At 43.7% G+C, this 13,821-nt stretch overlaps 1 protein-coding gene across 3 annotated transcripts in view; it reads left to right on the forward strand.

Moving 5' to 3' along the window:
- Nucleotides 1–13,821, forward strand: part of CDC27 (cell division cycle 27) — a 78,588-nt gene that overhangs the window by 61,492 nt on the left and 3,275 nt on the right. For all 3 annotated transcript variants that reach the window (XM_053263251.1, XM_053263252.1, XM_053263253.1), the window contains 2 exons: nt 11,427–11,501; nt 13,339–13,519. In XM_053263251.1, coding sequence (XP_053119226.1) covers nt 11,427–11,501; nt 13,339–13,519 — 256 coding nt within the window. The remainder of the gene's footprint in view (nt 1–11,426; nt 11,502–13,338; nt 13,520–13,821) is intronic.

The raw sequence follows: 13,821 nt of genomic DNA on the forward strand, positions 1-13,821 counted from the left end.
ACAAGCCTTTGTGGAGACAGCCAGGAATGAGTGGAAGCTACCTGCTACTAATAGAAAGACCTCTACAATTATTAACAAATACTATACTTTTCATCGAGAGGGGAGAAATCTTTAATACACCACCCACTGATGCCTCAGTTGTGGCTATGATTTTAGGTTCAATTCTCTCTGGGGATGGGGAATTCTCCCTAAAAGACCCCACAGACAAGCGTCTAGAGGGCGCCATGAAGTGTGCACATGACTCAACTACCCTAACCATGAGAGCTTTAGCAGCTGCGTCAATGGTAGCCAGGGCCTCCCTCATCTGGCTAGATAATCTAATACAGGAGCCCACATCTGATCCTGCTAGATTGAGGCAACAACTCCTAAAACTACACAAGGCATAGGCGTTTATTGTAGATGCTACCCTAGATTCTGTGTGTTTTCTTCCCAAGCAGCAGCAGCATCGGTGGTAGGCAGATGCAATCTATGGTTGAAATACTGACAGGTAGATGCTACCTCAAAGACCATCCACACTACGGTGCCTTTCGATGGGGGAAAATTGTTTGGCGATGAGACCTTAAGACATCCTTGTCGAGTCAAAAGATAAACATAAAACAATGCGATCTTTGGTTCGGAAACCAGAGCGAGCCCAAGGGAAATGGCTGTTTCAGGCCTTTTGCACCTCCTTTTGGGGCATAGTTTCAGATCTCAGTGCATTTCCTGGAACAGATCCCGGCCATCCAGACAAGTTTTTGGCAACAGGGCAGCATTCAACACCCAGGCAAAACACTCCAAGCAGCAAGCATGACTTGGGGACGTAGCTCCTGGGTGGTCGCCTCTCCAAACACTTACATCCCTGGGAGCTCACCACCACTGATGCCTGGGTATTCACCTCAATCAAGGAGGTCTACTTGATAGAACTGGAATCCACCCAACTCCAACAGTTTCTTCTCACCCCAACATTACACTGAACTTCAAAGCATAGAATCCTCTTGGAAGCAATTCAACGTCTCTTCTCCATAGGAACCATAGCGCAGGTCCCAGAAGATCAAAAGGGAAAGGGTATCTACTCCATCATATTCATGGTGCCCAAGAAAGATGGCTCCCTGCGGTTGGTTTTGGACTTAACGTTTCTCAACCACTACATTAAAAAGAGGAAGTTGCACATGGAGTCCCTAAGGTCAAATCACGGAAGCCCTTCAATGTCTGTTATCTCCGTTCAATAGACTTGCATGTTCCGATGCATCAGGACAGCCACCACCTTCTACACTTTTGCTACGCATGAGCTCATTACCAATACAAGGTGCTCCCTTTCAGCCTCTCCTCAGCACCTCAAATCTTTACAAAGCTCTTATCTCCACCTCCATCTCCTGGGTGTCCGGATATTTGCTTATTTAGACAATCTGCTGATAAAATCTTCATCATTACAGGTAGCTCACAAAGACCTGCAATCTACCCTACAGGTACTCAAGGATCATGGCTTCTTGGTGAACCGGGAGTCCTGATAGATACATTACAGAACAAGCTGTCCCCCCACTTCAGAGCGCAGACTCGCTCTGGAGAAGGAAGTAGAGCAAGCTCTACTACGGAAAACCCTTCCACTTCTCACCCTGTCCTGGCTTTTGGGAATAATGGTGGCAACCTTTGAATTGGTACCATGGCACGTTTCCACCTGAGGACCTTACAATGGTTTCTTCTCCCATTCCACCTAGAAATTGGAATCAAGTCCAACAGAAGGACTTTGGTCCCTGCATTGGTGAACAACCCCGCCACACCTCATGGTGGGAAAGGGTTTCTGGACTTTCCGAGCATTACCATCAGGGGCCACCACAGATGCTAGTAAGCACGGATGGGGGCTCCACTGTCTTCATGCATCAGCGCAGGGAAGATGGTCCCCGGATGAAAAACAGCACAGCATAAACTGGCTGGAACTCAGAGCGATCTGGTTGGCCCTCCAGGCGTTCCAGAACATAATTCTCAACCAACAGGTGTTAATCTGTACAGACAACACCATGGCAAAGCCACACGTTAATCACTAGGCAGGGATCAGATTGAGATCTCTACAAGTGGAAGCAGTTCTTCTGTTCCTGTAGGCTGAGAAATATCTGGCATCCCTGACAGCTCACCATGTACAAGGAGAATTGAACACGGTGGCAGACTGGCTCAGGAACTTCTCTCAGGAGAATGGGAACTGAACTCATCAGCCTTCCACCTCACCACAATACGCTTCAGCCATCCGTCAGTGGACCTCTCCACCTCACCAGCGAACTCAGAGGTACACTGTTTCTTTACTAGATTCCCCTGTCCGAAGGCAGAAGCAGTGGGTGCACTATCAGCGCCATGGTTGGAGGGTCTCTTGTACGCCTTTCCACCAGCTGCTCTTCTGGCCTGGGTCCTCTGAAGAATAAAGTTCCTCCAAGCACAAGTCATCCTAGTAGTGCTGTTCTGGCCATGGAGACCTTGGTTTTCAGAGCTCATCAACCTGGCCACAGCTGAACACTTGATGTTTCCAGTCACAAACAATCTTCTCCAACAGGGCCCAGTGTGTCATCTAGATCCAGCCAGGCTGGTTAAAACTAGCCACCTGGAATGGGTATTCTTCCAAGGTGCTCAATACTATGTTGGCCTCCAAACGTCTCTCAACAAACAGGATTTACCAGTATACCTGGAGGGCCTTCCTCAGATTTCTTGTCACAAAACATTCCATTCCAAAAGGATTGGCCACCATAACACACCTTCTCCAATTCCTCCAGGGCAGACTGGATAAAGGGCTGTCAGCAAACACCAGAGACGTAAGTTTTGGGCGGTATAAAAATGTTAAATAAAATAAAATAAAAACAGGCTGCCTCTCTGGTGGAACTCCATGTAGGGGTGTCCAAGAGCTCCATGATAAGATACCCCCATTTACAGCGTTTCCTCAAGGGTACAACTCTGTTATCTCCCCCAGTGGTACATCACTTCCCCACCTGGAATCTGCACACTGTTCTGAAGACTCTTCAAGGGCCACCCTTTCGAACCAGTGAAATCCATTCCGTTATGTCTCTTGTCGCTAAAACTAGCCTTCCTGATAGCTGTCACCTCGGCCAGTAGGGTGTCAGAACTACGGGCATTATCTGTTCATAAGAACTTGTGCATTTTTTCAAGGACTCTGTGAGACTCATTCCAGACCCCTTTTTTCACCCAATGGTGGACTCCCCCTTTCATATGTCACAGGACGTTGCCTTCATTCTGCCCAAAACCGGTACATCCAACAGAGAAGGCATGGCACAAATTGAATGTCCGGCAGTGCTTAAGGACATATAACTGGGCAAAGAGACACCTTTTTAACATGGTGATTCTCTTTATTTAGCGGGAGGGAGAGTAACTGGCCCTATCCACCCCCAACACAGTACCTCCAATGACTGTTGCTGGCATCTATCTTACATTTCTTTTTAGATTGTGAGCCCTTTGGGGACAGGGATCTATGTTGTTTCGCTATGTAAACCGCTTTGGAAACATTTGTTGAAAAGCAGTATATAAATAGTTGTTGTTGTTGTTGTTGTACCAAACACATTAGGACCACTGAGTCGTTCTTTGTTTCCTTTTTGCCTCGATCCATGGATCAGGCGGTGTCACCCTCTACCATAGCATGGTGGTTAAAGGCCTGTATATCCCTGACATATGAGTCCCAGAACCTTAGAGCACCACCAAAGTGTTCGCTCACTCCACCAGGGCAGCAGCCTCTTCAGCTGCTTGCAGAGGCGTTACCACAGGGGGGCAGGCAGGGCACGTGCCCTAGGCGCCGCTCCAAGCGGGGGGCGCAAAAATGTCACTGACTGCCCCCGCTCCCCACAAAATCCTAGCTTCCTTCGCAGACAGGCAAAATTCTTTAATATTCAGTTCCTGCCTTCCTTGGGCGGGCGCCACGCTGCCTGCTCCCTGCTGCCATTGGCCGGACCTCCCCCTCACCCACAAGATCTTGCCGCTCCGGAGCAACCTCAGTCTCTCAGACTGCTGCTGGGTGTATATACTCTGCTCTAGAGCCCGCCCGCGCGTGCTGGGGCTGGGTGTACTCTGCTCTGCGCCGAGAGAGAGATGATTGTACTGTAGGCGAGGAGGGGAGAGAGAAGGCAAGGCAGTGAGTTCTGGCTTCCTTTGGCTTGGCTGCATTTTCTGGCGTTTTTGGCTGTAATATTAAATTTTAATGCTGGTGAGTGCTTCTGGTGGTGCTTGTGTGTTTGCTGCCTGCTCTGCTTCGAGGCTCGAGCTGCAGAGGAAGATCATTGAGTGAGAGGCGGCGGAGCATGCAAGAGCCTTGCCTAGTTGTCTGAAGAAGTTCTTCGCTTGCTTGCTTGCTTCATCAAGATTAGAAAAAAAACAAGCAAGCAATTCAAAGGTGTGTGTGCACGTGCAGTGCAGGCGTCTTTACTCTTTTTAAATTTCCTATCCTGCTTTCTTTAACCCCCGTGCTAGTGCTACTACGGGTGCTCCAAGCTGTGGGAGGGAGGGCTGGCTGCCGGGTGTGTGCAAACCACTTTCAAAATGGATGTTTTCCTCCTGAGAGAGTGAGATGGTCATGGCCAGGACGACCTTGAGGGTTGTGTCTGCGGGGGGGGGGGGCGGGTAACAGGACTTAACCAGGACTTATAATATGCTGTCAGTGGAGGGGGCGGGGGTGGCATGCAGCTGTGAGGAAGCTCCCCTCGGCAGCTGCCATGTTGTTTGTGCCAGCAGCCTCTCCTTCTCTAGACAGGGCAGCCCCCATGTTTAAGGCAGCCCCCTGGCCTCTGCGCTGCTCTGTTTGTGTTGCCGAGCCGACTGCTGAGGGCTCCTGGGGAGCAAATTTGCTTGCCTGCTGCTGGGCTGGGAGGAAGTTCCCAGCCCAGCAGCAGCCGAACATTTGCGCCCGCTCAGCGAGCCTAGTAGTAGAGGCTGTATCACTCTCAGTTTGTGTGTTCCTTGGCAATGGCATTGTGTTGTGTATATTATTTATTTATTTGCTCTCACTCTGCAGAAATTGAGGTCGGGGTGTTCGTCACCGGCAGAATGGTGTGGATGATAGGGGTGGTGGGCGAGGTAGAGAGAAAAGAGGCTTCCTTCCTGGTCTTCCAGCAGTCGCTCCGCTTGGCTCGTTCTGCTCATCTGCTGCCCCGCCCCCATCCATCCCTTTTTTTTACATTAGGGGCAGAGGGAAGTGGTGCGTGCGTGCAGTTGGGGGGAGGCACGCACCTTCCCCCCCACATCCATTCCCTTGCCAAGTTTCTTCACAATAGGGGCGGAGGAGGGAAATGCTGCATCCGTGAGTGCAGTTGGGCAGAACGGAGGGACGCGGTTGTGTGTGCCTCCCCGCCCCTTTCCCTCCCCTCCTGGGCTGGGTGACCTGCCTTTCCCTTAGGGTCTCTTGAGGGTTTTTCCATAATTACTCTTCAGCTTGGTGGCCAGATTTGCTCCTACATTTCCTGGAGACTAGGTTTTGTTGTTTTCAGTACCTGCTCTCCTACAAAGGGTAAAATGAAAAGTCTGATCAGTGCAACAGTTCTAGAGATCCCAAAGCACAGAGATACCTTCGGAGAAGAATCTTTTCTTTTCTTTTACACCATGGGACTCTTAGTCCTCAGTATTCTCAATGATGGTTAAGGCAGCAGGGAGATGATGCTCTTCAATAAGCGAGCATTAGAAGGGCTGCTATATGGACAATTTCCAGTAGTTAAGGCTGCACTCCTATATGTACACTTACTTGGAAGTAAATTATATTAAACTAAGTGGGACTTACTTCCAAGTAAACAAGCTCAAACTGGCAGCAAATAATTAAGGAAACTGTCAGTGACACCCAGCTCATTTATAATTGAACAAAATGAGTTTACATTGAAACTATTGTAAAGGAAGCACTGTGTCCATGTGCATAAATAGCCATTCATTATCTTCCTACCCATAGGTGCTCTTACTTCCATGTAGGAAATCTCCTGAAACTCTTATTATGGCTTCTTACAATGACATACAAATCTCTTTCACTGCACACAGGAAGGCTGACTAGCACACATCATTCTGTGTGGAAGTTGTAGTATATCTGCATGTAGGAAATGCAAGATCTTTAATATGCTTTGCATCTTCTTGTCCCTAAGCTGGTAAGAGGGTGATGTGAAGTCCAGGTTATGTTGGTTTTAGCAGATGTGATTTCCACATGAAAGGACATTGATAAAATCAAAATGTATTACTAAGACTGTGGAAATTGAAATGCTTGGGTTTATAACTTTTAAAATAAAGTCCAGAAAGTAATCAGCAGGCAGGAGAATCTATCTATCATCTATCTTGTGAGATCTTCTGAAGCTTTACCTATTGCATGGATGGAGAGATGCTGTGTGGCAACCCAGATGTGTGTCAGATGTTTGGATGGGGGAGCGCGGTGGTGGCACAATTTCAGTGCTTGCCCTAGGTGCCATTTTCCCTAGTTACCTCTGGCTGCTTGTTCTTTTTTCTTCTTTTTTTAAAAAATGTTTTCATTAGTATTATAAGTAGAAACAGAAAGATTACGTCTCTGAGAGTCCAACAAAACCATACAAGTTTACATACAAGATCTTGTCCACCAAAAAAAGAGAGAAAAGAATACAATAATATTAATTGTGTCTAAAAGATCTAAGACTAGGCATCAATAGCCATCAATAAAGAATCTTGAACTGCTAAAGGAAAAATCCCCCCCACAACCTAATTGATCATCATATTGTCAAGCAGTCTAAAGAGAAGAAAGAATCAACCCAGCCATGACATACAAAATGTAAGTAATGTAAATAATTCAAGCACAGAACCAGACATCCTCAGTGCTCTAAAGTATGGGGTCCCCCCCAAAACCCACAAGCTCAAAAGTGTTGTTAAATGTCAGTCTGTGAAGACAATACTGAGCTAGATAGACCAATGGTCTGATTCAGTATATGGCAGCTACCTATGTTCCTATATTAATGATTAGTTTCTATATTCTATAAGAGAGAGTATGAGTTCCCTCGCTCCAATTTTGCCCTTCATCTGATTTAAAACCTGTATAAATAAAAATAAGATAACCTAAAATTTATTCAAAAACTGTTCATTTGGTGAATTAATTGAATCTTATAGTGTATATATTTAATAAAATATGTTTTATAATGTATTATTTTCCAATACTAAATAAAAAGGAGATTTCTAAAAAGTCATAGATCTTCTAATATTTTCTGTCCCAGCTTCATTAAATGATAAATTAAAAAGTTCTGTACAAAATAATAAATGGTATATGCCATCATTTAATAATCTTATATATTTTTATATCCTATATTATGAATATAATATATAACCTTAATATATAAGGTTATATAATATATAACCCTATATATTAAGCTGATGGACAGAGAGAATCTAAAATGATCAAAAAGCATCCACAAATCTAGCAAAAACCAAAGATGAGTTCAATGAATTTTAAAAACCTTGTTCTATCAAAACAAGGGTGTTACAGGCTTAAGACAAGAACCTCTACAGCAGACTTCCCCAGCAAAATGCTATAAAATTCAGTTACACCTATATTCCCACTTGAATTTCAATACTATAAATAACAGATGAAGGAATCTAAACGAAATTCACAAATTCAATCCTGCTAATAGGAACTCTAAAATAAATATGTAATTTTAAATGTATCTCATATATGTCTCAAATATGTCTTAAATATGTAACTTTAAATATGCCTCAATGCACTTTATAATACCAATAAAATAAAGGGGGAGGATCCCTCACGCAGAATGTTGGTCATGCTGGTTATTATTTTTCTTTTTCACATTTATAGTCCGCTCTTCCTCCAAGGAGCCCAGAGTGGGGTACATGGTCATGTTTGTCCTCACAACAACCGTGTGAGGTAGGTTATGCATGATTCCGTTCCCGAACCACACTGTAGATCACATTAAAATCTTTAAAAACTTTTAGTAGTCTTCCCTCTCACATAACAAAGGGTTAATATGAAATCTTAGAAACAATGTCCAAGGACATTAGTGGGGAGACTAAACAATGCCGGAACTTTAACTTCTGCTCCTGGGGGGGGGGGAAAGGTTATCAAGTTTCCATAAAGAAAAGTTCCTCTAGTTAGGATCCTTCCGTGTAAATCTCGCCATTGCCACAGTTCCAAAGCCAAACAGTTCTAATAAAACACACGCAATAGATAAACCACTAAAACAAGTAAACTTTCAAATAAGATTAAAATACTCAGACCCATTCTGGTGAAATCTTCTAAATTTATCTTGAAGTAAAACACCACTTAACAGTCCCTCCCCATACCAATTTCCCCTCCTTGTATTTAACAAGTACCACCAAGATTGCAAGATCAACATTCAGTAAAAGCAAGAGTAATAAAGAGTAATAAATCTTCATCACTCCAGTTCTGCTGAGTAGCAAGTTTAGGAATTCTTCAGGGTAAAGTCAGAGGCTTGGTACTAAATGCTGATTGAAATTAAGCCATAAGTTCCATCAAAGATGTTAAACTCACGAAAGACAAAGAAATCCTTATTCCAATAGAGAAAGAAAGAACGTTGAAAAATGATCTTCCTCTGCCAAAACAACAAACTCTTTCCAGACACTTTTATTTCCCTAATCAGAGCTTCAGATAGTAAGTAGTGGAAGGGTAGTTGTTCAGCCATAAAACACTTTGTCACTGTGCAAACAGAAGGAACTATAAAAGGAGCTATAAATCCAAGGCAGATCTTCCAAAGTCCCACCAAGCAGATCCTCCCAAGGAGGAGGTAACAAAATCTTTCCAAAAACATAAGCTGATCAGGTGTAAATACGCGGCATTGCAAAACAATAAAAAACAAGTCAAAAAAGAAGCTGTTTTTCTCTCCAAGCCTGTCTTCTTCTCCGTTCCTCTTCTCCGTTGCAAGTACTGTACATATCTGCTGGGAAGTTTGGGGGGGTGGTGGTGTCATAAAAAATATGAGATTAAAAAAAGAGGCCACAGTAATCTACGACGAAGGCTATGAATAGATTAGAGTTCAAAATAAAAATAAGTAAATGCTGGAGCATCAGACATTTTAAAAAATTCTTCGAAGCAAAACTGAAAGCTAATAGCATTGGAATGCTGAGCTCTCCAGCAAAGTCCACAGAAAGATTCAAAAAAAAGGAGATGGAATAAAATGAGCAAAAGTTGACAATTTAAAAAGCCATCGATCTCACAAACTCACAGCTGTAGTCATCTCAGAGATTTAGTAGAAGAGAAAGGATAGATTTATTCAGAGGCGTAACTATAGGGGGGGCAGGGGGGGCACGTGCCCCGGGCGCCATCTTTTCTGGTCACGTGAGGGGCGCCGCCATGACAAAAAAAATTTTTTAAATTTTTTTTTTTTGTTAATACAAATGTTTCCTGCTCAGTGCAGCAGCGCTGCAGCAGTCAAGGGAGTGTGTCGGCGCCCCCTCCCCCACGAGCGGTCCCTTCCGTGCCGCCCGCACCCCCCCCCCATTGCTTTGCTGGCGCCTGGCGGCCAGTCAGTGGCCTGGCTTGGCGGCGGCGGCGGGCGCTTGTGAGGAAAAACCTAAGTATAATGCAGTATGTTGGGGGCGCGGGGGGGGGGGCGCCATTTCAATGCTTGCCCCGGGCGCCGTTTTCCCTAGTTACGCCTCTGGATTTATTGCAGGTCGTCCTTAACTTTGGCATTGATGGTAGCCTTTCTATCCGTTCAGTCTGATGATTGCGGATAGGTCTCTCCAGATGTTCATCCAGGGTTATCCAAACTTTTCAAGGTCTGAAATCCCCCTGGACTCCTACCCCTAAAGGGGGGACCAACCCCTGCACACATTCTGATCTCCATCTGACTGAAGGAAGATGATTAGACCAAACGGGAACTGAAAGCCCTGAGCGGTGGTTAATCAGATGCTTTCATCCAGAACGCCATCTTGCCCAGAGTCCTGCAGCCACTTTTTCTACTAATGCCCCCATCCAAGATATATGTCGAGCGGCCACCTAGAGAACCCCATCTATGTACACCAGGCATTATAAATTAGTTTCCTTTGCCTCTGCCCAGGCGGCTTTTGAGAGGAGGGTTCCAACAGGTGCTCCCCTCCCTACATTGGACCGAGGGCTGTGGTATGTCCCCACCCAGGAGTTGTCCTTGGAGGCAGCAGCAGAGAACAGAGCACTGGTTCACTTACCATGAAGGCTTCTTGCTGCTGCATCCTAGGACATCTCGATCCTCCCTCAACACCCGTGCCAACTACGCAGGTCCACCGCAGGATCAGTTTCTTGGCCATCCATTCTGACCTTCTAGTTTGTTTGTTTTGTTTGTTTCTGGAATGCAGGAGAGCTGGTATTTTTCTCACTGTGACCCCAGTGGATTAGGACCATGGGTTTTTTCTTTATCACTTGGATCCGATTTTTCTTGTTGGTAGTTTTTTACCTTGCACATTGTTGTTGTTGTTTTTGGAATATACTAACAGTTTTTCTTCAAGAAACTCTTCACCTCTTGGCCTAAAAGAACTGGGTAGGGTCATGCTCCTCCACACTTAAAGGCTTCAATCTAATTAGCATAGTCCTGCCTCCGAGCCACGTGGGAGTTTATAACCCACACAGGAGATATCATTGTATGCAGCAGCAAAAAGAAGCCTTCATGGTAAGTGAACCAGTGCTCCGATTTCTTGGTCAGAAGCTGATTTTTCCTTTGAAAAAGCCATAGTTGCAAAAAAAATAGATTCTAAGGGCTCTGAATTACATCCTTTTATCTCTTTGTGATTCCAATTACCTCATCATGGAAACTTTATTCCATTACAGTGGAAGATCTTGGTGTATCTAAAAGACTTCCTTTCCCTGGCATGTAGCTTATTGCAGTTGTGAGGTGTTAATGGTAACATATTCTCTTTGTTTGTGGGAAGGGAGAATAACTGGCATAGGTAAAGGCATACTATAATTTTGCTGGTCTTCAAGCATACATTCCTCAAAATGTATCAGGAAGACTGGAAAAAATATTTTGACATTCTCTAGATACTTGCATTAAATTATTAAGAGCTCTGCTAACCAGGTGCCTGAAACTGTTCCAGCCTTTCTCTTTGTTACAATTAAGCAATTTCCTTTCTCCTGCCTGCTGTCCACTTATATACTTGAACTTTTTCACTATGCTTTTCTAAATTTATTCTTTGCATATTTTCTTGCTGATGGGGGCTGTGTTTCTCCTCCTCCACCACTGCCTGTCATTTCCTTGTCCTTTCTCTCTTTCTAGTTCTTTTATTTCTGTGTTTCCAATTTCTAGGTGCGCAGGAAACCAAAATCCTTGGGGTGTGGCGCATTCTAGTTCTGTTTTAATATTTCAAATGCTAAGCCCATAGAAAATAAATAAATGACCAGAATTGCAAGAAGGGAAATGAAATGGATATTTTCATTGCACCAAAGATAACAAATCACTTGATGTACATATGTATTTGTGATGCATAGATCAGGCACCTCAGTAAAACTTGGTATTCTTTCTGCTTTTCAGTATGCTTTGCAAGAACTTGAAGAACTGAAGCAGATTGTCCCCAAAGAGTCTCTTGTTTACTTCTTGATAGGAAAGGTAACATCTAGCCTGAGAACTGTCTTCTGAATTATAGCTGTAAGCAGGGGTCCCTTGCTTTTCTGGATTCATAAAGAAGCAGAATAGTGGCTGTGGAATGGGTGTTAGTCACAGTACTCTATTCACTTGTACTGCACCAAAAACTCACCTAATGATGTTTTCTCATGTTGGGGTAACTAGCAGTCATATTCTGAATTGGCTTTGATGTAACTGTGATCATCTTCTTTCTGGTATAACTGCATTACTAGAAACTTGCCCTTTCACAATGAATACAAAAAAAAACCCCACAGTTTGCAGATAAAAAGGAGCTACTGCACAAGCCCTCCATGTAATCTGCATATTAGTATGTTTGTTTTGAATTGAAATATAAACAGGTAGCTTGGAAAGACAATTAAGACATCCAAGTCTCTTCAGATATACCTGCTTTAATTAAAATGTACATAGAATTGTCACAAAATTCTCATATGTAGAATTGTCAACAGAATTGTAATGCTTTTGCTATATGTGGCATTTAATCATGCATACTACTACAGGTGAAACTCGGAAAATTAGAATATCGTGCAAAAGTCCATTAATTTCAGTAATGCAAATGTGAAACTGATATATAAGACAGACGCATTACATGCAAAGCGAGATAAGTCAAGCCTTAATTTTTTATAATTGTGATGATCATGGCGTACAGCTCATGAAAACTCCAAATCCACAATCCCAGAAAATTAGAATATTACATGGAACCAAGAAGACAAGGATTGTAGAATAGAACAATATCGGACCTCTGAAAAGTATAAGCATGCATATGTATTCAGTACTTGGTTTGGGCCCCTTTTGCAGCAATTACTGCCTCAATGCGGCGTGGCATGGATGCTATCAGCCTGTGGCACTGATGAGGTGTTATGGAAGGCCAGGATGCTTCATTAGCGGCCTTCAGATCTTCTGCATTGTTTGGTCTCATGTCTCTCATCCTTCTCTTGGCAATGCCCCATAGATTCTCTATGGGGTCAGTTCAGGCGAGTTTGCTGGCCAATCAAGCACAGTACACTGTATACTTTTCAGAGGTCCGATATTGTTCTATTCTACAATCCTTGTCTTCTTGGTTCCATGTAATATTCTAATTTTCTGGGATTGTGGATTTGGGGTTTTCATGAGCTGTATGCCATGATCATCACAATTATAACAAATTAAGGCTTGACTTATCTCGCTTTGCATGTAATGCGTCTGTCTCATATCAGTTTCACCTTTTAATTTGCATTACTGAAATTAATGGACTTTTGCACAATATTCTAATTTTCCGAGTTTCACCTGTATACTAACCAACAAAAAGGAAGTAGTTAATGCCATTTCCAAGACAGTCAGATTTGGGCTTTGGAGAGTCTTTGGAAAAGAATAGCTGGGTACTCCTGAACTACTGGGCAATAAGAATCCAAAAGATCTCTTGGTAGGCCTTCAAGCATTTTAGGTTTTGTGCAGCTTCATTTTAAATCTACACCTTGAAAGCTAACATATAGACTTTCTGCATTTATAATCTTTCATTTGATGAAATAGGCTGTAGATTATTTGTTTTTGCAGCAGCTGATTAGCACCACTACCCCTCCGGAAGTTCTTAATGTGTGTGATCTGTTTTGAATATATGGAGTTGGTTGGTGTGGGGTTTTGGGGTTTGTTTGTTTTTGCTTGAAAATAAATAAATAAATAAACTACTTGGAGAAAAGTATATAGTGCTGTGGAGTATCCCAGCTAGCAAAAGCAAGAAAGACATGCTGTAGGAATGTAATGATTTACATAGAGTTGAGCGGTGTTGACATTTGGTTTAGGGTTTTTTCCTCTCTTTTTTGGCTAGGTTTATAAAAAGTTGGGCCAGACCCATCTTGCACTGATGAACTTCTCTTGGGCGATGGACTTGGATCCCAAAGGAGCCAACAACCAGATCAAAGAGGCCATTGATAAGCGGTACCTACCTGATGATGAAGAGCCTGTAACACAAGAGGAGCAGATCAGTGAATGTTGCCCATACGAGTCAGGTTGGTCTCTCTCTCTCCCCACCCCCTTCCCCCACCCCCCTTTTTTTTGGTAAACCAAGAGTTTTACCTATTGGATTCTTTGAAAGCATTGACTGACATGTAGACTAACCCTGTGCTGGCCCTACAGGGTTGGGGTGATTTTAGCCAATCTTCCCTCTGAAGCCCAGTGTGCCTCCCCCAAATATGTCCCTAAGGCTATCCTTGCAGACATACTTTCAGGAAGCACAGCAGGCATCAGAGGGAAGGGAAGATTGGCTAAAATTTCTCTCCCCAATAGTGCCTGTGCAGGGTTAGTGTAGATG

The sequence above is a fragment of the Hemicordylus capensis genome, chromosome 6, assembly GCF_027244095.1.
Source record: "Hemicordylus capensis ecotype Gifberg chromosome 6, rHemCap1.1.pri, whole genome shotgun sequence".
Taxonomy (NCBI): domain Eukaryota; kingdom Metazoa; phylum Chordata; class Lepidosauria; order Squamata; family Cordylidae; genus Hemicordylus; species Hemicordylus capensis.